This window comes from Dama dama, chromosome 20 (genome assembly GCF_033118175.1).
Source record: "Dama dama isolate Ldn47 chromosome 20, ASM3311817v1, whole genome shotgun sequence".
Lineage (NCBI taxonomy): Eukaryota > Metazoa > Chordata > Mammalia > Artiodactyla > Cervidae > Dama > Dama dama.
The window spans coordinates 15503714-15529488 of NC_083700.1; the positions used below are offsets into that span (position 1 = coordinate 15503714).

Sequence of the window (25775 nt, forward strand, 5' to 3'; positions counted from 1 at the left end):
CCCAGCTCACGAATAGGGGCGGGCCATGTCCCAGGTCCCCCCTCCAGATCCCGCCCCTTCCCGTGCACTTCTCTCCTCTCCGGAAGTGAGGCCGGGGTGGGGGTGGGGGGGAGGGTCAGGCGCGTTGCAGTTCTCGTTTGTCGCGGCTTCCCCACACCTTCGAGTTGTACCTCCACGGGGCTAGAGGGGCCGGGGAGCGCATCCCGCCCCCGCCCCCACCCACACCGCCCCCTCCTCCGCCGCCGCTGCCGCTGCCCACACACTCAGAATCCCTGGCCTCGCTCCCGGAGGCAGGGACCGTGCGGGTACGCGGGCGCCGGCCTCCGGCGCGTTCCAACCCGCGGGCCTGCCGGCCCGGGCATCGCCGACGCGCGCCAATTTCCGCATCCGGCTCCTGGCGCTTCCGGTCTTAGCGGGCCCATCTAGGAGGTAGGTGAGTGAGCGTGCGAGGCTGGCTCCGCGGCGTGGATGGCAGAAGTATGCAGTCCCTTAGACTCGGTTCCTTCCCCTCCCAGTGTGTGTTATCAAAAGTCCTTTCGTGAGACAAAGATTTGAGTGAGATGCATGTGGAGATTTCCCCCACCTGGAAACGAGGGAGATGAGTGCCTGAATTTGTATGTTTACTCGTGGGATCCGCGTGGGGATGCTAGGGTAATCCAGAGGTCAACTTTGCCAAACCTGTCACTGCCTTTGAGCATAGTCAGACGTTCCCTCCCTAGGCAGAGGGTGGAGTTCACCTATTCTGGCATTGTAGATCGCAGTTACAGCTAGTTGGCCCTGCGACCCCCTAAGTTTACAAATGAGACTGAGATCTGGAGAGGAGACATGGCCTTCCTAATACCATACAGCTGGTGAATTGTGGAGCTTTCTAGAATCCAGGCTTCCTGGTTCAGAATGAAGTTCTCCTTCCGTCATTTCACATTTGAGAGGTTACTCTGATGTCTTTCCTCTCTCTTAAGTCCTGCAAAGATGGATCTTATTGATTCCCAAGTCTATGGGCTCTGTTATCAGGATCACTTTCTTCCCTAGGGTATGCTGCAAACCTCCAGATGCTGGTCTGTGGGATTCAGCAGATGAGTCTTCTATCCTTCTCTCATCTGTAAGCTGTTCTTCCCAACTGTTCTCTCAACATCCAGTGTCATCATGTCTACCTTACTCCTCAATCTGGATTTTGGCGAGCCTCCCCCCAAAAAGGCATTAGAGGGAAATGCCAAGCACCGAAAATTTGTCAAGAAGCGGCGACTCTTGGAACGGAAAGGCTTCCTCAATAAGAAGAAGCAGCCCCCTAGCAAGGTGCCTAAGTTGCACTCAGAACCTTCAAAGAAAGGGGAAACTCCCAGGGTAGATGGCACTTGGAAGGCCGCTCCCCTTCCAAAGAAGAAAACAGCTGCCTCCAGCAGTGGGTCAGAGCAGTCCCTGGACAAGAAAACTGCAGTGCCTTGGCTGACCCCTGCCCCTTCACAGAAGGCTGGTTCTGTTGTGGCTAAAGTAGATTTGCTAGGGGAGTTCCAGAGCGCCCTACCAAAGATTAAGAGCCACCCAACTCACCCACAGAAGAAGGGCTCCCAGAAGAATCCTCCACCCAAGAATGGCCCACAGAACTCCACCCAAACACATTCAGAGAGTAAATACTCTGGGGCATCCCAGAAGATACCAGGGAAGATGGTGGCAATTGACTGTGAGATGGTGGGTACTGGACCCAAGGGGCATGTCAGTTCCTTGGCTCGATGTAGCATTGTCAACTACGACGGAGATGTGCTTTATGATGAGTATATCCTCCCCCCCTGCCACATTGTGGACTACCGGACCAGATGGAGTGGTATCCGGAAGCAGCACATGGTAAATGCGACACCCTTCAAGATTGCTCGGAACCAGGTAAGAGGCATGAGGGATGGTGGTAGCAGCGAAGCAGACGGGGCGAAGTCCAAATCATTTTTCAGCACAGGATATCACTCTGGGAAGGCCCCAAAGGATTGTGGAGGGAGGGTTGGAGTGTATGGAGTAGCAGATAAAGAAAGCTTTTCTTTTGGGATGAAGAGTGGTAAGAACCTGGAAACGTAATTACAAGTAGCTGGTGTAATAAACTGTATTAGATCTGTTTTAGATCCCAAGTGGAATCCTCATGTGAATAATTGGGACTCTGCTAGAAAAAGAGCAACCTGTGATGGACAGAGTAGCAGGCATGAGTGCCAGGGGGAAAGGGCTCAATCTGAGAATACCTTGTAGAGGTGGGGCTAGGGTTGAGAACAGAGGTGGAGAGCGCTTCCCGAGCAAGATGTGGCCCGTGGCAGTGTGGAAAGTTGGTGGATAACTGGAACAGGCAGCCTGCAATGAAGGGGGTAAAAGACACAGGGCTGATATGTTGGGGTTCTCATCTCATTCACTGAGCAATCCTAGCCACTGTAAGCTCTATGCTGAAAACTGGAGGCACGCTGAATGAACAGGAAAGGAGGATGAGCTAATAGAGGGGAAGGGGAAAGGAGCCTGCTGGTCTTGGAAGGCCTCCAGAGGGCACCCTTGGTTCACTTTGTAATTTCAGCTCCACGTTCTTTGTCTTGTCTAGACACACTGTTCCAGTAATTTCTCATATGCCAGAGCAGTCAGTTGGAGGAATTTCATCAGAGGTAGAACAGCTGGATTTTAGAAGGAACATGAAGAGTTGAAGAACATCCTGTGCACCCTCAGGGGCATAGCTGAGCAAAGGCTCAGGAGAGTCAGGAGATCGGGTGGGTCTGAAACAGCACATCCACTTAGCTTTAATGAAGGCTGTGTGTTGAAATTAATGCGAAGTAAAGGTGTTAGTGGTCAGTAAACTGTAGGGGCAACTAAATACCAAATTGATTAGACTATATCTGGTTTTCATCATAAAAATCACTGCCCAAACTGGGGTGTGAGACTAAGGTACATTCAGATGAGTCTGTACCCTTCCAAGGGGTCCCATTGGGAGGCCAGGCATTGATTCCAGGCCTGTTAACTCTTTCACAATCTGTTTGGAACCCCATTTTGGTAATGGCCCTCAGAGTTCATGGCATATTCTTTAGTTGTCCTCATTGGAAGTGTGTCTTTTTCTTTTTTAGGGGGTGGGACATACCTCGAGGCTTGTGAGATCTTTGTTCTGGAACCAGGGATCAAACCTGGTCCCCCTGGCAGGGAGAGTGCTGAGTCCTAACCACTGGACTGCTGATTCTTTTTTTTTTTTTCCGCCCTCCCCACCTTGACTGCCGATTCTTAATTCCCAATTTTTAATTTTTTATAGCTTGTAGGCCCTTTGAGAGTCTGATGAAAGCCATCGATTGCCTCCCAAAAAACAAACACAGAAACATATGCATATCAATTTGCATATAATTTGGGGCTTCCATTACCTCCCTGGAGCCCATCTTTACAGTATTTGTCCCAGCCTGTATCTAAGGCCAACGTAACAATTATCATGGTTAAAGAACTTCAGGTATCAAGCCAGGACTGAACTAGGTAATTACATGAACATCACATTGAGGTAGAAATTAATGCAACGATAAGGAACCACTGGCTAGGTACATCCAAACAGGGTTACACCATAAAAAATACTTACTTTTACCTCGGGGAGAGGAGATGGATTTCAGGTGAAAGAAAACTTGTGGGAGAAGGCATTTCGAGGATGAGGCAGGTGAGCAAGTGGTGAAAAGAGCCTAGAAGGACTTATAGCTATGTTGGGCTTTTAAAATGCAGAGACTGCATCTGTGAATCGTGCTCCTCACCACCTCCTCTTCCATGTCTGTTTCAGATCTTGAAGATTCTTACAGGAAAGATAGTGGTGGGGCATGCCATCCACAATGACTTCAAAGCCCTTCAGTACATTCATCCCAAGTCCCTCACCCGAGACACCTCTCATATCCCCCTCCTCAACCGTAAGGCTGACTGCCCAGAGAATGCCACCATGTCTCTGAAGAGTCTCACCAAGAAGCTGTTGAACCGGGACATCCAGGTAGCGTCTCCCCAAATGCTGCCAGACCCCTGGCTTGGACAGGAAAGGCCCACCTGCTGCCTGTCTCCATGCTCTGACACTCAGATTCCTCTGATTGTAGAGCGATCCAAGGGGAGATGCTCTGATGGGAAGAGCTTTGGGCAAAGAGGTCTATCTCTACTTAGGGATAATAGTTCTTGTTTCCTACCTCCCAGAGTGTTCCACAGGGTACTTGGAAAAGGAAAAAAGCCTGAAAGTGGGGCTAAAACCCTAAGTAAGAAAAGTGGGAAGCAGGTAGTTGTGGTGGCCTAAATTACCAGATAGTGGCTTCAAGGGCCTCTTACGTGTTTCATATGTTTGACAGTCAAAGAGGGGGTGGTCTGCCTGGCATGAGGGTATAGACACATGTCATTCATAGATTACTTAAGGAACTAGGGAAAATGGAAGACTCAGAAGGTCTGTCTATGATCTGGTCTGTTCTGCTTCTCCAGAAGAGTGCAGAACAACATGGTGTGTACTTGTGGGCACAGAAAGGGCTGAGGCAGACAGTAGTATGAGTTGGACCCCTGAAATTAGATGATGAGTGGGGCCCCACCAGAGGTCTGCCTTTGTCGCCTGCTAACTGCAGAAGCAGCAGCATCATTGAGGTTGGAGAGAACCAGTTGGGAAGGGAGGAAACGGTCTCTTGTAGCCTCATGCTCTTTTCTTCCTCCCTTGTTCAGGCTGGGAAAAGCGGACATTCCTCAGTGGAAGATGCTCAGGCCACCATGGAGCTGTACAAGTTGGTTGAAGTTGAATGGGAACAGCACCTGGCCCAGAATCCCCCTAAAGACTAGTACCAGTGGGGACACTGGTGATGCGGGCAGGCAGAAACAGCATCACGCCCAGGAGAGCAGGGCAGCGGGCCAATGGACAGCTCCACCAGCCCCACACCTTTGGAAGCTAGGGTTTCTGGGGAGAGGGAGGCTACACCCCAGGCTTAACATCCATTGAAATTTCACTTCAGGTGTTCTGTTGTGTGTCTGGTTAACCATTCCATGGAAGGAGGACGCCTCCATGTCAGAACCCGGCCCTAGGCCGTTTACCTCTTAAATGGTGCTAACCATGTGTTCCAAGGTGCTTTGCTTCTGGGAAAGTCTTTTGACTTTCAAAGGGCACGGCAAACCGGGAAATGTCTTTTCCCAAACTGCCTTATCACTCGGGTGGTCATGTGTCTCATTTTATGCCTTTCCTTTCAAGCAATTAACAGCACCCTCTTTCACTCTCAGAAGTATCCTGTTGGATGATAATTTGTGTGATCACAATGCATTTCTCAGACTCTGCTTTCTGCTCAGAGTCTGCATCTGGTTTGTGTTGGGATATATCCACCTGTTCTTTCCACCTTGAATTCCAGAGGAGCCATTCCTGGTGAGGTTTAGTTCTCCTTAGGGTTATGGGCAGTAGAGGTAAGAGAAGACTTGGAAATCAGTTTTTCTGATTTAGGAAAGCAGTCTCCTAAAGTGATAGAGAAATTTATTTAATTTAAACCCCGCTTGCTAGGTTAAAGAAGAATTATAAAGTGTTTCAATGAGTTTTAGTCTTCTACTTTGCTAAACCAAGCCTCTGAAAACACAAATTATTCCCTTGATAAATTTTTTTATAAAGGAAAAACAGTTGTGTGGTGTTTTCTTTATAACTTCACATTAAATAGCTGTGTCACAGACTCCTTAGAGCTGTAATTCTGCTAGGGGGGTTAGGGTCTCTGTGGATGACACTGAATGGACCCTGGTTTGCTGGAAGTCATCAAGAAGCGCTGACCAAGCCTTTGTATGTAACCCATGTGCTCTGCTGCCTTCTCGTCCCTACCGCTAATCAACAAGCACACCTAAAATGACACTTCAAGCCGCGCAAACACCCTCACACAGGGTATGTGACCAGGAGGGTGACTCAGAGTGGGCATGTGGGAGGGATGCAGCGGGGGAGGAAGGGTGCTCGGTGACGCCAGCCTGGTTGCTCCTGCCAGCTCTTCCTTGGTGGTACACACCCTGATGTTGGGAAAGTGAGTCACAGGTCTGACCTTGTGGCTGGGATCACTGTCTGCGCTCTTGTCCTGAGAGAATGCAGACTCCGTGTATACACCGAGACTCGTGCCCTCTTGAGTGGCTATTTTGGCTCCAGAGGCCAGAGTCACAGTGTGGCTGCCTCGAGAAGGGGATTTGCTGCAGCCAGATGAGACCGCGGACGTGGTCTTGCTGCTGTGTCCTGCACTGCGGCATCTGCTTGAACGGGCAGCTGTTCAGCTCTGAGCAAGTTGGTTCCTGTTGAACCCAACATAAGCAATGTCCATGACACTTCACAAAGAGGCGCTAGGCGTTCTCACACACCTGTAAGTGGGAATAATGTAGGAAGGCCACACCAAAAACTGGGGTTACAAGTCTTAATTGAAATGAAGGTGAGTCTTAATTACATTGCAATCGGGAAACTGGAAACTAAGTGGAAAGTTCTTTGAGTTCAGGTTTTAGGGTACCTGGCTTTGTAATTTATTTTATGAAGTATACTGTTGATTTACAATATTGTTTCTGATGTACAACAAAGTGACTCAGTTATATATAACAATCATATAGTCTTTTTCATGTTGTTTTCCATTGTGATTTATCATATGTTAAATATAGCTCCCTGTGCTATATAGTAGGACCTTGTTTGTTCATTCTATATAGAATAGTTTGCATCTGCTAACCCCACACTCCCAATCCATCCCTCCCCACCTCCCTTCTTGGCAACCACATATCTGTTCTCTGTGAGTCTGTTTCTGTTTCACAGATAAGTTCATTTGTGTCATATTTTAGATTCCACATATAAGTGATATCATATGGTATTTGTCTTTTTCTTATTGACTTACTTCACCTAGTATGATAATCTCTAGTTGCAGTTGGCTTTTATGCTCTACTTCACCCCCCCTCCCCCCACTCAGGCACCCTCAGTCCAGCATTGGGAACGGCTAAGTCTCACTTTTGCTCACCAAAAGGAACCTGGAGCCCAGAGGACCTTGCAACCATTTTCTTACTCTTTTCTCATATCATACTTCCTGGTCAGAGCCCAACTCACCCTGCAGGGTGCCTGGGGATCCTTGTACTTGAATCCCCTTCTTTCTCTGCCCCTTTGTTCACAGGCTTCATCCAGTTGATGACAGATAAGCCCCATTGCAGATTGCTACCTAAATACCAATCAGCAAGTCCTGGTTTGCCTTAGGTTTGAGGCCCTTTAGAGTGGAGCATGTGCACAATAAAACAAATGTTCTTGTGATAATCTGTTTCCATGTCTTGGTATTTTCTAATGCTGAACCCCCTTCTGCAGGTGAGAATGATAAAGGGCAAAAGAGTGTGAGAAGTATATCCTGCCAAACATACTGATCTTTTAAAATTTCATATAGTAAAGTGATTCTTGGAAGGGGAAGTGTATTTTGAAATTTCAGGTCATAGTGCTGCCATTCTCTCTACCCTTAAAAGCCACTGATTGAGGGAATTCCTTGGGAATCCAGTGGTTAGGACTCCATAGTCTCACTGTAGAGGGCCCAGGTTCAATCCCGGGTCAGGGAACTAAGATCCCACAAGCCATGTGGTACAGAAAAAAAAAAAAAAACTGATTGAATCAAGACTCTAACAAGGAATCATTTGATTCCTAGTTTAACAGATGATTACAGCTGACAGTAGGAAAGATGAACAGTACTATAATTATGAACTTGCCCCAAGGCACATTAGCTCCAGTCCAAGTTTAGAGACACAAATTCCCATGTGTGCAAGTGCGCTATGCCAAGTGCATTTATGAATATCCTGCATTACAGTCTGTGTATTGTTCACAGTGCACTTTGGTTTACTCCGTAACATAGGGCAAGTCCACCAAACAGTTGATAGCAGAAGAGCATTTTATTGCTGTGTAGATAGTAGGCATCAATTTTGATTTTGCCACTTACTCCATTTGTGCTGGTAAATCAGTTTGCTTCTTGGGAGCCTCAGTGGTTCTAGCGTTTAAATCCTGGGATTCTTTTCTCCAACTAATAAAAATAAATGAAAAAAAATAAGTAAATAAAAAATAAATTGTCATTTCCTTGACAACTAGAAAAATAAATAAAAATAAAAAATAAATCCTGGGATTCTTTTCTAACTTTGAAGTCTAGCTGATGGTTGCTGTCATTCATAATAATAATGGCAACCACTGAGTGCTTCTCTGTGTCAGGTACTGTGCTGAGTCCTTTAGGAGCATGGTCCTATTCTCTGTAAGGGAGACGGTAGTATTCCAATTGAACAGTTGAGGAAACTGAGGCTGACAAAAAGTAAGAAACCTTCCCTAGGCTAAATAGCTGGAAGTTGGCAGTGATGGCACTCAGACCTGCCAGGTCTGTCTGTCTGTCTGGAGCCTCAGCTCTTAAGCACTCTCCGACTTGGTAACACAGCCAGGCAGCATCTGATGAGGCTGGAATCCTGCCACTCAAATGTTTATTATTAAACACTTGCTATGTGCCAGGCATTGTGCTAGGCACAGAGAAATGGCATGTGCCCCCAGTTGCTTACAGTGATCTGAAGAAGAGAGACCAGTAAACTAATATCAGTGCCCTGTGGCAAGTACTGTCTAGAGTCACTGAAGAATTTAAAATAGGGGAGTGATGTGATCAGATTTCAGTTTTAGGACAACGATGCTGGCAGCCAAATGGAAGCAGGATTGGAGTAGGGCCAGAACATGAGTTCTTCTGTTTGAGTAATCTGATAAGCAATGATGTAGTCCTGAATTAATGAAGTGGGAAGCTGCATATGAGCATCACTGAGGAGGTAGAATCGATAAAACTTAGAGATCAGAGCAAGGGGATTAAAGGTTGCCTTGATATTTCTGAACTACAGTAAATAGACAGCAGTGGTGTCTATTTGGTGTCTAACCAAGACAGAGTATATGGTGGGCAGGAGAGCAGGTTTTTGAGGAAGATGACTTGGGTATTGATTGGGTTGACTGTGAGCTTCTTGAAGATACCCAGGTGTAGATGTCCAGCCAGCAGTTGGATGTACCAGACTGGAGTTTAGCAGAGTAAATGAGATCTGGGGCTGGAAACTAAAATGTAAGAGACAAGAGTATAACAGTGAGACAGAAGCCTTGGATTGGATTGAAGCCTTTATATATAAAGGTATATAAAGAGCAGGTCAAAATCAGAGTCTCAGGAAGTACCCATCCTCATAAGCTGCTGGAGGAAGAGAGGTCTGAGAGACGACTATCAGGTAAGAGGACAGCTAAGGAGACTCTCCCCAGGAGGGAGGAGGTAGCATTAACAGCATGGACAGCCAGTCCGCTGAGAGCAATCAAGAGGGTCTATTTTGTAGCAATCTGGTGCCCTTCATCTGAGCAATGTCTGAAGAGGGCAGCAGAAGCTCAGCTGAGGTGGGCTGGAGAATAAACTGGAGGCGAGGAAGGAGAGGAGTGACTGTGGGCTGTTCTTTCTTGGCTCTGAAGAGAAGCAGATGAGGGTTGCTGTAGGAGCGTGAAGTCTGAAGGTGCCAACAGATAAAGCCAGCAGAGTGTAACTTGGCTGCGAAAGGGCAGGTGAATTAAGCTGTGGTGGATCCTGGAAGAGTAGAGGGGAGGGATGCCAAGCTTAGCCTTGGCCAGCAATCAGGATTCATTGTCTGCTGGGTCAGAAAGGAAAGAGGAAAGGGTAAGGCAGATGGCAGATGGAGATGGTTGGTTTTTTGTTTTGTTTTGTTGGGTGCTTTTTGGCCACATGGCAGCTTGTGCAGTCCTAGTTCCTTGACCAGGGATTGAACCCAGGCCCTTGGTGTTAAGAGCGCAGAGTCCTAACCACTTGACTGCAAGGTAATTCTTAGAGCTGGCTTGGGATGATGGTGGAATAAAGTGATTAGGATCTGGTGACCTTGCTTGCTCATAAAATTGGAGGCAGAGTAGTCGGCTGAGTATGAGGGGGAATCCAAGGGACAGAAACTTAGAATAAAGATAGTGTGGAGCAGCCACTAAGGAGACAGGAGAGTGAGCTGACAGAATACAAGGAAGGACCTCTGAGCCACGGCAGCATTCCTGACGGAGGTCAGAGACGGAGTTTGCAGGGCCCCTGCAGACTGCTTGTCACATTTTTCTCCTAGCATCATTCAGCAACCCAAACAGAGAAGTGAAGGGTTTAAATGCTCACAGCTGACAGCGTGTGGTCCCCGAGGCGAGTGCCTGAACCGAGATGGAGATGAGGTTGATGGAGTCTGTGGAGTCAAGGACCTGAGATGCTGACCCATTGAGTAAGTGCTGGAAGCCCCCAGGGGCCCACAGGATTTCATATATATATATATATATATATATATATATATATATATATATATAGTGGGGGGAGAGGTTGGGGGGGTGTGCCACGCAGCGTGTGGGGATCTTAGTTCCCCGATTAGGGATGGAACCCATGTGCCCTGCAGTGGAAGCCCGGAGTCTTAACCACTGGACCACCAGGGAACTCCCCAGCCTCAGGACTAGAAACAGGAGGATGGGGAGCTTGAGCTAGATCGTCAGGGACCTGAGGCGGACAGATGCTGCAAACAAGGAGTTGAAGATGTAATAAACACACGGTGAGCTGGGTCGTGTGATTTAATGAGCTGGGTCAGGATTTCTAAGAGGACAGCTGAGGCATCATGGAGAAGCATGAAGAGTTCTGAACTCTCCAAGCCAGTGGGCGTGGGCTCCCGAACGGCTGTATCCCTCACATTTTCATACCTGATTTTTATCAGAGTACCTCTTTCATGCACCTATGAGTTCAGTTCAGTCGGTCAGTCATGCCCGACTCTTTGTAACTCCATGGACCGCAGCAAGCCAGGCCTCCCTGTCCATCACCAACTTCCCCAGTTTACCCAAACTCATGTCCATTGAGTAGGTGATGCCATCCAACCATCTCATCCTCTGTCGTCCCCTTCTCCTCCTGCCTTCAATCTTCAAGGACAGTCAAATAAATGATTAAATCAAGAACAAGTGTACTAATGAAAGAGATATTTTTTTCAGTAGTCATTGCTTTTGGCTGAAGTCATTCATTTTTCATCCATTTGTTCAAGAAATATTTACTGAGCACAAACCAGGTGCTGTTGTAGGCCAGTGAATTCTGCACGGACCTCCTTTGTAGTGGGGGTGATGAGTAATACGAAGAAAAGTAAGGGGATAAGGCAGATATGTGTACATAAAATTTTAGATGGTTTGTTTAGAGAAGGCATCTTTGAGGAAGTGACATTTGAGAAGACCTGAAAGAAGTGAAGGAGCAAGTCAAGTAAATATCTGGGGGAAGAATATTCCAGAGAAAGAGATCAGTGCAAAGGCGGAGTAATGCTTGATATATTTAGGGAGCAGCAAGGCTGGAACAGGGGAAGCCAAGGGGAAGGGGGTAGGGGCTGGGGGGTCAGTGAGCAGGGGGAGATATAGGCCCATAATACAGACCCCTGTAGGCCATTGTAAGGACTGGGACTTAATATCTGCATGAAATGGGCCCCATTGCAGGGTTTTGAACAATAGTGTGAACTGACTCAGGATTTAAAGGACTCTCCCTGGCTGCGGTGACTGGAAGAGAGTGGGAACAGAAAACCAAAGCGGAGGTTCTTGCTGTAATCTAGGCAAGAGATGACGGGAGTTGAGGCCAATGAGGTGGTAAGTAGCCTTATCTGAAACTGCTTAACTTTGCACACATAGACGATCTCTTGTGCAAGGTTGATGCTGAATGGATGTTTAAGCCAAGACTGGCATCTTTGGCCTTTCAACTCTCACCCAAGCTCCTGTACATACTAGCCCACCAGATAGCTCAGGAAGTGCACGCACCCTCACCAGTAGGGGACCCAAGTGTGGTCAGGGGTGGAGGTTTGCCACCGTTTCTGGGTGGACAGTCAGGTTGTACCATCTCCTCCAGGCAGTGACTAAATGGGTGAGTGACATCTGGTGGCACTGCTGAGCTCAGGCAGGGGTCCTGGTGAGCCCTGGCCCCCCGCAGCCCCTGGTATCTGGGAATTGCTGCGCAGGTTTTTGTCCGCTCTGCTCTCTACCCTCCTACCGCTTCACTGTGCTGACTTTGCTGCTTTTGTTTCTTTCTTTAATATGTGAGGCTCCTAGCCTTATTTAGGGATACCATCAACTCCGTGCTTTCTTTGAAAGAGTGTATATAATGCATAGGATTTGGAGAGATGTGGGGGTGGAGGGAGAGGCAGAGAAAGAAGATATTTTTAAGAATTTGGCATGGAAAGACAAGCACATCTTAATCCTCTCCCAGGCTTAACCAGATTCCATTCTGAAGTGTTTAAGAGCAAGCTTTGGAATCAGACCCAAGGCAGCGCAGAGAAAGTTCTTGCACAGTGGTGGGCTCAGAGCCACTCTTCTCCCAGACCTGGGCACTGAGGATTGGGCCCTTGCCCGTGACCCTGACCCTCCTGTCCCAATGCAACACCAGGAACCTAAACTGTCTGGCATCCCCAGACCAGAGGCAGTTTCACCTAAAGTTCAGGTCCTTCACTCCCTTCTATCTTGTGGAATCCTACTCAGTCCCTTCTTTGGAAAGACTCCATGAGATGGATCCAAACCATAACCAAAGGAGGGAGAAGGCAGACTGCCTCTGCCCTCAGAGCTGAGGAGGAGATGGAGCCCACGCCCAGGACCAACGGGAAGTCAGAGGCAGATAATCCAACCTGGCAGCTGGAGGCCTCAGGCTGGGGCTGGGATGCTGGGCTGGGCTGGCAGAGTGGGTAGGTCTGGGAAGTTTTCCTGAAGGCTGGGAGGGTGGATCTGGGGTCTGATCAAAGAAGCCTGGGGTAGAGCAAGGGTAGAGTGTTCTGTTGCCTTCCTGCTAGGTTAGAAGCCACCCCCATGCCCACTCTCCACTCCAAGGCAGGAACTGCCTCCTCCCAGCTTTGGAGTCAATTCCCTGGGACTCCTAGGAACCTAGTACCCGGGGGTCCGGGAGCTCATCAGAGGAGACTTGGCCCACGGAGACCACACTGCCCCCAGTCAGGGAGAAAGGCACACCCTGTGTGTCCTCGACTCAGGATGGCACCCTCTCTATGCCAGTTACTGCAAGCTCAGCTGGAAGGCTAACAAGAAATCCAGATCATCTGGAAACCTGGAAATGTGTAGCCAACAGTCCCAGAGCGCTGGAATTCAAGAGGCGTGAGACCGTGGTGAGGAGGTTGGCAATTGTGAAATCCAGGATCTGCTGGCTCTTTTGACCCCCCAGGGACATGTCCCTGAGGATCCCCAAGTGCCAAAGCTCCTGTCTGGATGTCTTTCCCAGGTTGGTGGAGAAGATGCAGGCAGGGAGAGATGGGGGCTTCATCCAGACAGTGTGCGTCCTCAGCCTAGTGAACTGAAGTTCACAGGCACGAGCCAGCCCGGTGCCCCCTGGGAATCTGGGCAGGCAGTGGGAGGCGGGTGCTGGTGGATGGGGAGGGATGAAGGGGTACTGGGTTGAGGGAGGCAGGGGGACTATACAGTCTCTCTTTGACAGCTAACATTTTCCAGAGCTGGCGCCCGCAGGGGAAAGGAAATCAGAGCTTCCCACCTCACACATCTTTTTCCCATTTTGTTCATGCTGCCCAGGGAAAGCCATTAGGGCTAGGTCAGTCTGGGGCCTCCCCTACCCGCCCATGTCTCCAGCGCTACCATAAGGAGGGGTTGGTTGGTGGGGTCACTGGAAGGACAAGGCCCTAGCCTGGTGAAGGGGCCAGACTCTGAACTCTTGTATCCCTTCTTAATTCCCTGCCTGCTCAAGATGAGAGGATGGGGGCAGGGAACAGGAATCTGGGCTCCTGGGGCCCACCCTTATTCTGCACAAATCCCCCTGCAGCTCTGATTCTACCTCTGGGGAGTCTGGCCCACTCTCCTGGGCTTTGTCTGCAGCAAGAAGGGCCCTGGGGTTGGGGAAGCTGGTCCTTATTACCCAGGTCCTGGGGTTCCAGCCTCCTCCCTGGAGCCATTAGCACAGCCAGCTTCCATAGGAGCCCTGCTGGGGGCCAAATTACCAGGTCTTATCTGGAGACAGTAGCGGCATCTGGGGGGCTAGAGAAGGAGGGAAATGGGCACGCTAAGGAGCTTTGAAGAGGTGCTCCCCCCAAGCTGGCTGACATTCCTGAATCTGATCCATCAGCCCCCCTTACCCTGCACCCCAGGGACAGTGGGTCCAATATCCTCTTTCTATCTCCATACAGAACCTCAAAGCCTAGACCTAGGGCCCCCTCAGTCTCTTCTCTGGGATCTCACCCTTCTCCCCCTACCCCCACCCCACTTCTTTCCTCTTCAATCTCAGGTTCTGATTATCTGGCCCAGTGCCCACCTTCGGCAGTTCGGGCCAGAGGAGGAATGTAGCCCTGACTCAGCCTGCAGCCCTGACGACTTCTTTCTTCCCCCAGAAACTCCAGATTGCCTCAATGGATAGAGGGTTTCTGTGGAGCCCTGGCTCTTCCATTTCTCATCCCCAGAGAGTGGGAGAGCAGATATCTGGGAGGGGGCTTGAGATCCCCAGAAAAAGTCTTGGGCTGGACCGCAGGCTGTTCATCTTTTCCAGGGTTAGCCACTGTCCCCAGGTGCCATGCAAACCCAAGGTCCACTCTGCCAAGCTTGTGATAGCTACAGCCTTCTCCCTCCTGCCTTGGGTTGCCAGGGGTTAAGGGGCCAGTGCGAGAGTGGAAATGGCAGAGGGGTCTGGCCCTAGTCACTGCATCATAAAAGCCAAGAAGAGTTTAACAGCAGGTCATAGGGCTGACTGTCTTCTTCATCCAGCAGTGCTGCCCTGGGGGGGATTCCATCCGGAGCGGGGGAAGGGGCCACGGTTGGCCAGAGTCAGGGCCAGGGCCACGTGGCTTCAGATGTTGGCAGCTGCCACCAACAATCCCGGCCACACTGAATCCCCACCTCAGCCTGGAGGTTCTCTGAGAAGCAAGGAGGCTCTAGGGGAAGGGGAATCAAATGTGGTGGTTTTCATTGTAGTAGGAGAGAAAATGGAGAGGGAAAAAAAATAAATAAATAAAAAATAAAAATATATAAATATAAATAAAAGAAAAAATTAAAAAATGGAGCAGGGGCCTACATGGGGGAAGGGACTGAGCTACCAGGGTGGACTGGCAAGAAGCGCAGTCTGGGCGGTGGAGGCAGGGCAGAGGAACAGACGAACAAAGAGCCCAGGCCTCGTTTCCAGGCTCTTCGGTGACTGCCCACACCTCTGCGCCTGCCCCTGAAGAGGAGAACAGAGCCAGGGGCCCCTCTCAGGGGACAGAGATTCGATCTCCCGACACGTCTTCTGCCAGTGCATCCCCACCTCCTCCTTCCCCCCTCCATTGCTCAGCCTGCCCGGCTCATGCACCCAGCCCAGCCCTGAGGAGAGCGTTGGCAGCTGGAGCTGGGAACCAGGTAGCAGAGCCAAAAACAACAGAGGAGCCGCCTGGCTGCCCGGGTGCCTGCAGATTCCCCTGGCCTCACTGTGATCCCTCCTGTCACAGGCAGCCCCTCCTCCCATGCTGTGCTTCTGACCCTACCCGCCTCCCCCTTTGCCAGGGCCCCAGGGCTGGCTCCGGAGGCCGCTGTCATACCCTTCCTTTGAGTCTGGCTGCCCCTTCCCCCATCATTCAGATTCTCTGACCACACCTTCCCTAGTTCCCAAGATTTCTCTCCTGTGCCCAGATGTTCCTGGGAATGAGTTGCCTCCTTTCTACTCTCTGACTCCCAGCTTGCACTTTAGCTTGCTGGAGCTCTTTTTTTGGTCTTGCATCTATCCTGTTGCAATGGCAGTTTCATTTGGGAAGGACCAGAGCCGGGTTTTAGCAGATTTGAAAAAGGCTGGATCCTTAAGCCCAGGGAGACACACGAACAGAACATTTCCTTCAATATCAAGGATTAGAGCAGACTTGGAGGCAGGATGCTTAAGTCTACGCTCGGTGCTGCATGGAATCCTGAGGGCTCAGGGAGGCCAGGAGATACAGTGGTCCTGCCCAGAGGAACACCCAGCTCCTCTCTTCTACTCTCCCCCTTCCCACCCTCTATAGAATTCCTGCTTCCTTTGCGGCCCCTACCCTGAATGGCAGAGACCCAGGTGTCCAGCCCCACCTGGGTTTAATTTCTACATGACTCTCTGCCAACAAACTCTCTGATCCAGCAGATGCAATAACACTGCGCAGGGTGAGGCCCTTCTACAAGTGCTGCATTTGGCTGGAGAATCTCCCCATCCCCGTTGGGGGTGAGGGTGAGGGGTTCACAACACTCCAACTCTTTCCATCACTCTCCCCCACTCAGCCTCAAGGGATGATGGAGAGAGGTGGGGCAGCTTCCTCTTCCCAAGCCCCCAGACCCTTCAATTGTGCACCCATCTACATCCACTCACACCCACACTCTTGCAACCATTCAGGAGCCTGCCCATCTGCATTCCTTCTGCAAAACTAGCCACTTTCCACATAGCCACACTGCAATGAGAACAAAGCTCCAGAATGTGTCTTTCCTAACTCTAGCTTGTCTGTTTCTTCCTCACCCCTATCCTGCCTCTGCTCCCCCACCTTGTCTCACCAATCTGGCACCCCCCCCCCGACTTGAGTCTCCAAATTCCTGGGGGAGCCCCAAGAGAGGCATGACCCAGGCTCTTAGAAAGGGGAACACATTGCCCCAGGCAGATCTGCAGCAGATTTGGTCATAATTAAAAGGCCAGCGACACTAGGAAATTCCTTCTACTTATGGATCCCGGCGGGAAATTAAAGCCAGTTGTTTGTGACTGAGTGACTGATGCTGGCTAAGCTCCTCCCCATCACCTGGTTCCAGGGCTCTAGCCACTACCCCTTGCCCCTAGGTTCCCCCAGCTTCCTCTGTTAGCCCCCTTTCCCAGTCCCCCAGCCCTCTCATCCCACTGCTCCCCAACCTCATGCCCCCCAACCCCCTTCCCCTGCATTTTTTCCTGAGTACCCCTTACACATGTGCCTCCATGCTCCTACGGTAATAGGGCTGCTGGAGACTGAAACCTCTAGCCTGACTGCTCAGCACCATGCTCTGGACCCTCTGCCCAAACTCTCTCAGCCAGGGTTGGGGTGCAGGGGCTGGAGCTCAGGCCAAGAGCTGCCAAACCACAAACACTCACATCTGGAAAAAATTCTCCTCCCAGCCCAACTTCCCTTTGTCTTACTTCTGTCTCTTTGGTAATTCTGGCTGCCTGGCCAGTGGCGGGGATGGGGGTGGGGGTGGGGGGAGTGAGGAAGTGAAGGGAAGGGAGTGGGCCCAGGCTGGCCTGCCTCCACCCCAGGGAGCCCCCACCTCCAGCCCCTCTATTTCCCTCAGCCAGACCACATCCCTCCTCTGTGCTCCTGCAGCTCCAGGCCCCACTCATCCTGGTGACCATCTTTTGGGTGAGGTTTCTACATCCTTAGTCACAAGCTTGAGGAGGAGAGGGTCAGCCCTGGCCCTTCTTTTTTTGCTGTAGGAGAGATGCCTACTGAGGAGGAGACTGGCTAGGGGCTCAAGAAGGTTGGAGCGGAGACAGACAGGCGGCCTGGATGGAAGAGGCAGGGGGCAGTGAGAGGGAAGGAGAGGCAGCAGGAGTCTGGTGTCTGCCCTGTTCCCTCCCCCAGCCTCTCCTCATCCCTTTGGCTGGGAGCCTGATTTCACTGTCAAAGCCTAATCCCCCTCCCTTTACCTACAGCGAAGCTGCAGCCGGTTGATGGGGGAGGAGCGGTGCCTCAACCCCAGGTCCTAAGCACCCCGCAGGGACCACCCCTTCCCTCCATCTCTGCTTTTGTCTCTCCATCTTCCCAGAGCCCTTCCACCCGCTGCCCCCTCACTTGCAGAAGACCAGGCCAACCCCCACCCCGCTCCCTGCAATTAAACTCTCCTACACAAAACCTGGAACCCTAAAACCAGGCTGAAACCTCCAGCTCCTTTTTCAGAATTGACATTTTATTGGTTATTGGGGGGGCGGGGGCGGGCGTCAAAAAGCCCTTTCTACAGTCTAATCTCCATCCTTCCGGTGCCAGAGTCACCCTAGTTGCATTATTTTCCCTACACACCCATTATTCAGAGGTTTCCCTCTTTACAGCACAGAGGCTGGACCTCCAGTGTGTTCTCCAGCCTTTGGTAAATCCTCCAGCCCCTTTCTGCTGGCTCTCCTCCTCCGGGGTCCTCCCCAACTAAGGCCCCTAACCTCCTAGACTGTTCCAGGGCTCTAAAGGAAAGGGCCCAGAATCTCGCAGAGCTGGTCCTCCGCTCCACCCTTGGCCACGCTGGCAGGGTGGGGCCAGGGCAGGAACCCAGGGCTGGGACCAGATGTGGGGATTTTTCTCCCCGCCTCGGAAGAAGCTGGAAGGACAGCTCCGGGAGGGTGGCGGGGCTGGGGGTGCGTTAAGGGCATCGGGACCACGTGCACCGGTCCGCCGGGGGCAGCGGGGCCGCAGCGTCCCTCCACGCGGAACCGCCCCCGGGCTCAGCTCGCTCAGGAGAGCCGTATTCCCCACGCCCGACCCCGCTCCTCTGCGGTCGGCGGTCTGCGGCCTCCTGGCCTGTCTCGGAAGCTCCTGCCTGACTTCATTTTTGTTTGTCTCCTGGCCCCCTCCCTCAGGGTCTCGCCCACTCCCACTTGTGTCTCCGCGTGCAGCCGTGCCCTGCCCCCCTCCTTTGATCTCCCACTTCAAAGCCGCTCGCCGAGGGGCGGCCGCTCCTTCCGCCGTTTTACGGCTCAGGATGGTGACACCTGAGACCCTGCTCCTCCCCTTCCCCGGGCACCCAGCCCCCGCCCCCCCCCCCCCCCCCCCCGGAGGTGGCAGCTCGGCGCGCCGGGGGCTCAGAGCCTCAGTCCCCGCCTCCCCTCCCTGCCGCGTACTGCGATCCCCTCGGGGGTCTGGGGAGCGGAGCGACAGAGACAGCGCCTTAATAAAGAGCTCGTGTCAAGTGACTGGCTGTGACCTCTGCCCTCCCCAGCCTCGCGCTCGAGGCTCCTGTTTAACCCTTCGACGCCGGCCCAATTCTTTAAGAGGACTGAGTCTCCCTGCGCCAACTTTCAGCCCACCGGGCATCACTGGAGCCCGAAACCCGGGTGGGGAGTCTCGGGCGGGGGGCGGGGGTGAACCCCCTCCCAGCGCCTTCGAGTTGTTCCAGCAGGGGGCGCCGTTGCCTCACTTAGGTGCCTGGTCCCTGCACCCCAGGACTCCCCAGCCTCTCTCGAGTTCGGAGCGGTCACCCTGGATCCAGCTCCAGCTTCAGCGGAGCGGAGCTCGGCCGCCCCAGCTCCGCCTCGCGAGGAGTGGTTCGCCAGCTGGTGGTGTCGCCGGTGTCCGGCGCCAAGGAGCAGAGTGAACAGTGCAAGGTTGGGGAGGGATGGGGAACAGGCGAGATGCGACCCTGCCCCTCGAACTGCAGACGTGAGACCCCAGCCTCTGTGCCCGGGACCCGGCGCCCTCTCTTCTCGATTGAGAGCCCAGTCCTAGGGCTCGCCCTCCGTCCGCCTCCTCATCCACCCACGGGCGCGGGAGCCAGCAATCTCGGCCCCCCTCGGCGAATTTTGGACCCGCGCACGGGTCTAGATCCAGAGGCCGTAGCGGGGGTGGGGGTGGGACGGTAACGAAGGGACGGGGCTCAAGGCCCCCACAGGTGGGGAGGGGGGCGGGACGGGAGGCGGGGCCACCTCGTTCTTGGGCAAGGGCGGGTCCGCGAAGGGTATAAAAGCTGTCCGCGCGGGAGCCCAGGCCGGCTTTAGGGTTGTCCTCGGACGTTCCCCGTTTCCTGAGTCCCGCAAGGCGGCGGAGACATTTCTTTTGACTAAAAGACTCAGCGTCCAGTGCTCCAGTGGAAAGATCTAAGGGGCCCGCCACTAGTGCCGCCACCATGCCCAACTTCTCTGGTAACTGGAAGATCATCCGATCGGAGAACTTCGAGGATTTGCTCAAAGTTCTGGGTAAGGAGATTTTTGATCGCCGGGGAGGGGAGAGGGCGTGCCGAGGCATCGGAGGTGGGTATGAGAAAGAAAGGGAAGCTGGAACCAGGGCGTGGGAAGCTGAGCGCCTACATTCCCAAGAATAGGGGCCAGACGCCTGGGTCCTGGGGCGCTGGGCCCGAATACCTAAATCCTTCTTTCTCCGGCGGGGCGCCCACCAGTGCCAGCTGCTGCAGTGACTCAGCCTCTGAATCAAGTAGAAACCAGAAGCACGAGGTCGGTATCTCTTGGGGTGAGGCAAGGGGGTTCTCCGCTGTTCAGAAGCTGCACACACTGCGTCCAGCCTGAGAGCCTGGGTCTCTACCCAACCGAACCCCCCAGAGGCATTCCTGCCTCCTTCCCCTTTGCCCCCTGCAGGTAACCCAATCTCCGGGGGCAGATTCCTTACCTCTTTGCCGCGGGTTCCGCCCACTAGGTGATCCGTCACAGCAGGGCCCCTAGATTCCCTTTTCTTAGCCTTTCAGAACTTTTCCACTGTGCTCCCCCCACCCTCCATCTGTGAGACAAATACTTTCCTACAGCGAGCAACTAGAGTCCTAAAATCGCTCTGGATAATTATCACTTTCTTAGATTTCAACAAATGGCTTCGTGTGAAACCCCAGCCACCCCCTCCTTTTCGGAAAATCCGAGTTCTCCTCTCCCTCCCTCCCTGGAGAGCCGGGCTGCAGCCCAGCCGGTTGAAGGTGGAAGAAGTTGAACCTACTCAGACCGCCTGTCCCAACTCCTGGGTGCCGTTCGGTGTCTGGGGAGTTGGGGGGTGGGGTGGGTCAGAGAAAACCTGGACCGGCTGGGGAGAGGGTTTTGCAGAGAGATGGAGATTAGTCAAGAATTCAGCCACTCAGAAGCCACCTGGAAACCCTGGAGCCCTCCATTTCGGCCTGAACAGAGAGACTCTGGCTGGACTGGGCAGAGGGCACCCTGCGTGGGGCAGGGAACTGAAGAAATAAGTTAGGAATGAGGAAAGGTCTGGAATGCTGTGAGGAAAGCAAGGATTTCCACACCCTACCTTACTGTTAGTTTTTCTTGCAATCTGACCACAGTATTTCTCAGTTCTGTCAGCCTTTCTTGCTCTACCCTTGTTGAAAGGAAAGGAGAAAAGTTTTCCCTTCGGAAAGCCTGGATGCCATTCCCTCCCCCATCATCTCTGGATGCTGGCCCCTCTCCCTAGTGAACAAGGCAGTGACCTGGCACACCCCCAGGTCCCCGCTGGAGGATTAGATCCTAAGCCCAACCCTGTTGTCTGTCTGTCTTCAGTCTGTTTGTGCTCCCTGTGGGGTCTCTCAGAGCCACGTGCCCTCCTCAGGGCTTGCTGAGGGGACAGATCGAAAACAGACCCGTTAGACAAACACAGTCCTGAGTCAGCCAAGGTCAGCTGAGCCTGGCCCCAGCGCCACAGGCACCAGAGGCGACAGGAGGGGTGTCTCCTCTGAACCGAGCCTTGCTTCCACAGGAGCCTCAGTCCCTTCCTACTCCTCTTTGTCCTATTCAGGGGTCTCTCTCCTGGGGAGGGATGCTCAGGTATTTGGAGTATACCCGTCCCTTCCCTTATGGCTCAGCTGGTAAAGAATCTGCCTGCAATGCAGGAGACCCCGGTTTAATTCCTGGGTCAGGAAGATCCTCTGGAGAAGGGATAGGCTGCCCACTCCGGTGTTCTTGGGCTTCCCTTGTGGCTCAGCTGGTAAAGAATCCTCCTGCAATGCAGGAGACCTGGGTTCGATCCCTGGGTTGGGAAGATCCCCTGAAGAAGGGAAAGGCTACCCACTCCAGTATTCTGGCCTGGAAAATTCCATGGACTGTAGAGTCCATGGGGTCACAAAGAGTCTGAGACGACTTTCACGTCTAACTCACTTCACTTCTTTGTCCCATCCAATATGATGGTCATGGCACGTAGCTTCCCAGGTGGCGCTAGCAGTAAAGAACCCGACTGTCAATGCAAGAGGTGTAAGAGATGCAGGTTCGATCCCTGGGTTGGGAGGATCCCCTGGAGGAGGGCATGGCAACCCACTCCAGTGTTCTTACCTAGAGAATCTTGTGGACAGAGGAGCCTGCGGGTGATGATCCATAGGGTCACAAAGAGTTGGATGCAACTTAGCACACATGAACAGCACATAGCGAGCAGCTCCTGTTTCTGTAACGGGAAAGATAATTGTTAGATAGCAGGATGGACTTCCAGGTAGCACCAGAGAGTGAAGCAGTCTGTTTGTTCAAGGAGTTGGAGCAGGATGTGTCTCTTTTACCAGGTCAGTTTGTCTTAGGAACCTCAGTCATTGCTCCCCAGTCCCAAGAGATCAGCAACCAGGAAGTGGGTCCCTGGGCTCCTGAGGGACAGGCCTTCCTCTTATTCCCTTCTGCCTGCAGTAGAGTGGGTCTGTGCTGGTGCCAAGGGGAAAGGGAATGTGTTTCTCTAGGGATCCAAGTCTAGAGGAGAGCCGGGGGTCTGGCCCGCATCAGGGGAATCCCAGGCCACTCACCTGGCCCAGCCCAGTTTGGCCCCTCATCCTCACCCACTGTTTCCCGGAATGGTTCTGCTCCAGTTCAGGGCCGGAGGCCAGGCCAGGTGAAGTGGTGCAGGGCTTGGACCTGGGCCCCGACTAGAGGTGCCTCCCGGCCTGCTTGACTTCCAGGCAGAGGGCTGCTCTCTCTGGCTACCCCATTCCTTTTAAATAGCTAGGGAGCGGAGAGAAGGGGTCCAGTCTGGGAAAGGACAGGGGGACAGGCACAGGGACTCTGAACCCACAGAAGCTGAATGAGAAGAGCTGGGCCCTGAGGTAGGGTGGGTGATCCTGGAGTCGGGGCACATCACGGGAGGGGAGGCGAGTGTCCCTCTCTGTCCCTTGAGAGGAGAGGGACGTAGATGTCTCCCAGGAGGGCAGGCGAACAGCAGTCTGATGCATGGAACTTTGAGCCCCAACTCTGGCTTTTTATTTGCCTTCCTTTAATCAGTAAAAAAAACAACAATAAGAGTAGCTACTGTTTGAAAACTTAAAGATGTGCCTGGTACTGTGTGTGCTCCGGCCTAAACACACATCGTCGCATTTGATAGGCTCTTGAAGAAACTATTGTCTCCATTTTACAATTGAGAAATCTAAGGCTCAGAGAGGTTAAGCCATTAGCCCAGGGTCACCCAGCCTGAAAGGGAGGGTGAGCCAGGTGGAAATCATGGCCTAATGGATCTTATTTCACAGCCTGTGGCTTCCCCAGGCTACAGACCATTCTGTAGGGAGACACAGCTGCCACACCCCTTCCCCTGTTGAGAATCCCTGTTCCTTCTCATCCTGGGAGGGACAGAGACTCAGCAAATCAAGGCCACCAGACAGGGGAGGTGAATAGGCAAAGAGTGAAGTGGCCCCTACTTCAGGACATGAGTAGTGAGGGCTGGCTGAGGAGGGTCTGCCCTGCACATGGGTGGGGGTGCAGACACAGTGACTCTGATGAGCCCACCCCAGCAGATGGTCTCAAGCAAGGTGGACAGAGGACCAAAAGTGATGTGAATGGAGCCAAGGGGAGCTGTAGCAGGATGAAGGGACCGGAGAGAACTGAGTGCAAAGCTGAGACTTGGGGATCCCAATCCAGGGCTGCTGACTCATCCAGGCTAGAAGCAGAACTCCCAGGGGAGGGCGCTGCCTCTCTGCCCCCCCTCCCTGACCCCTCAGGCCATCAGGGCTGCACCACCTGCCCTCCTTTCAAGACGCTTTTTGGAAGGCAGCTATGCTCACCACTATACCACCAACGCTGCATTCAAGACGCTTTTTGGACACCCAGGAAGCCTCCCTCTCGTCCCATTCGACTCACAGTTCAGCCTGCTCCTGCTGTCCCCTGGGGAGGGTATGAGGCAGGTGCCTGGAGCGTCCATCCTCTCCCCTCCCTACAGGGGTGAATGTGATGCTGAGGAAGATCGCAGTGGCTGCAGCGTCCAAGCCAGCAGTGGAGATCAAACAGGAGGGGGACACTTTCTACATCAAGACCTCCACCACCGTGCGTACCACGGAGATCAACTTCAAGATCGGAGAGGAGTTTGAAGAGCAGACTGTGGATGGGAGACCCTGTAAGGTGCGTGCAGGGGTGGGGTCCCTCAGGGTCATGGGATCCATCGCCTGGTGTCTCACCATGACATTTTCCAATCTTTTCCTCGAGTCTTTCCTCCAGTTCCGGTGGGGAGAGCCCCTAGGTAGTGTTGGTGGGTAGAAAGGTGGCGCTTCCTTTGTCCCTCTCACGGCCTTGTCCCAGCTGTGGGCCCAGCTCACCTGGCCACCCTCTCGTGCAGAGCCTGGTGAAATGGGAGAGTGAGAACAAAATGGTCTGCGAGCAGAGGCTGTTGAAGGGAGAGGGTCCCAAGACCTCCTGGACCAGAGAACTGACCAACGATGGAGAGCTGATCCTGGTGAGGCTTTTTCCTGCTTTTCTCCTAGCTCAGACAGAGCAAGCCCAGTGCTACCTTCAGAGATTTTCCAGGTCATTCCACAGTACAGGAAATTTAAGAACAACGGTGGCTGGTCTCTCTGTCTCCTGATGGAGCTGCTGGGGCAGAACTAGGCTGTCTCTGTCCCATGCAGTACCCTCGTACAAATGCAAAAGGGTGTCCCTTCCGTGTGGAGCAAAGGACTTGCTCTGAAAGGCCCCAGCAGTTCTCTGGGGGGATCTTCCTGGCTTGGGGAGGGAGACGTAGAATGGACCCTGGGCCTCTATTGTCCTCCATCACATGATGCCCAGGCATTTTGTGAACCATCCTGAGCCAAGAAGTAGGTTTGGACCTGGCGGCCAAGCAGAGTACTTCCACGCAGCCCTCCTGCTCCCAAGCACAGGAACCAGGGGCCTCCCAGGCTAACAGTGACTCCTCTCCTTTCAGACCATGACGGCGGATGACATCGTGTGCACCAGGGTCTATGTCCGGGAGTAAGCGGCTGTGGCCCGAGAACCACCACCTTGCTCCCTGCCTCCTGCCCCTCCCCCACCCCTTCCTCTAGGCTAGCTCTCCCCGCACCCCAGTCACTTCTGGGGGATCTGGGTTGCCTTCTGCAGGGGCTCTCCTTTTATTGACCCCTCCTCTCCTCCCATATATCAACACAATGGATGGAGCCCAGATCACCGATTCCAGGATCACTCCCCTGCCCCCCGCCCCAGTCCTAGCCCCGAACCAGCCCATAGCACCATCTCGCTCCTTTTCTGCAAGGGGACCCGAGGGCCTAAGTAGGAGAGACCGGCCCTCTGTCTTCCATTCTTTGTCCCTGTAGCCCATACAGTGTAGAATATTTATTGGTTAATTTTATTAAAATGTTTTAGGAAATAAAACCTGTCTCTGGCTCATTGGGAAGGGGCTGGGTAAGTCACCTGAGTCCAGCTTGGCCTTTGAGAGGCAGTGTGAGACAGTCCGATGTTTCAGCAGCACTGGTGCAGGGTTCACGAGGGGGAGGGAACCACCTGACCTTCCCCCTCCTCCTCACCTCCCCTTCCTTTGCTACCGAATCCATGACCATCACCTTCACTCCCCCTCCCCCAGCCTCCTTCGTCCCCAGCTCTGGCTTCCAAAGTTTCTAAGGCCTCATCCTCTGACTCTCAGCAGGTGCTGAGCAGCCGACTCCCACCTTCTCCTGTGATGGTGACATAGCTCCCTCCTCCTCCTCCGACTGTTCCTTCTCTCTCCTCCAGCGCCAATCTGTGGGCGACCCCAGGCCTGGCCTTGGCCTCCCCCGTGGCTCCCGATGACTCATCGCCGCCCACAGGATGGCCTTGCTCTTGCCCATGTCTCCGTGTCTGAGACAAGCCTATCTCTGCCTCGAGATCTCTCTGCCCCGTCTGCCCCGGCTCTTGGATCTTCCAGGCTCCTTAGGTCCTCCTCCCACGCACCTCCCTAAGCCTGCACACTCAGTTCTCTGTCTTCCCAAATTCCATCACAATCTCTTTCACACA

General features: G+C 52.9%; 2 protein-coding genes across 4 annotated transcripts; both read left to right on the plus strand.

Annotated features, from left to right (window-relative positions):
• The first annotated feature begins 238 nt into the window (after positions 1-238).
• ISG20L2 (interferon stimulated exonuclease gene 20 like 2) lies at positions 239-5594 on the plus strand. 3 transcript variants are annotated; one of them, XM_061120531.1, is made up of 4 exons: positions 239-433; positions 1030-1875; positions 3761-3961; positions 4663-5594. In XM_061120531.1, the coding sequence occupies exons 2-4, from the start codon at positions 1144-1146 to the stop codon at positions 4774-4776; spliced, it is 1047 nt and encodes a 348-aa protein (XP_060976514.1). In that variant the 5' UTR covers positions 239-433; positions 1030-1143; the 3' UTR covers positions 4777-5594. The 3 variants fall into 3 exon arrangements, with proteins under 3 accessions (XP_060976514.1, XP_060976512.1, XP_060976513.1); XM_061120529.1 differs by having other exon boundaries at positions 239-429; XM_061120530.1 differs by having other exon boundaries at positions 414-477.
• A 14031-nt stretch (positions 5595-19625) lies between these two features.
• Positions 19626-25157, plus strand: CRABP2 (cellular retinoic acid binding protein 2). Its single transcript, XM_061119847.1, has 4 exons — positions 19626-19829; positions 23740-23918; positions 24133-24249; positions 24715-25157. Exons 1-4 carry the CDS (start codon positions 19760-19762, stop codon positions 24763-24765), a joined length of 417 nt encoding a protein of 138 aa, XP_060975830.1. The 5' UTR covers positions 19626-19759; the 3' UTR covers positions 24766-25157.
• Positions 25158-25775: the final 618 nt, after the last annotated feature.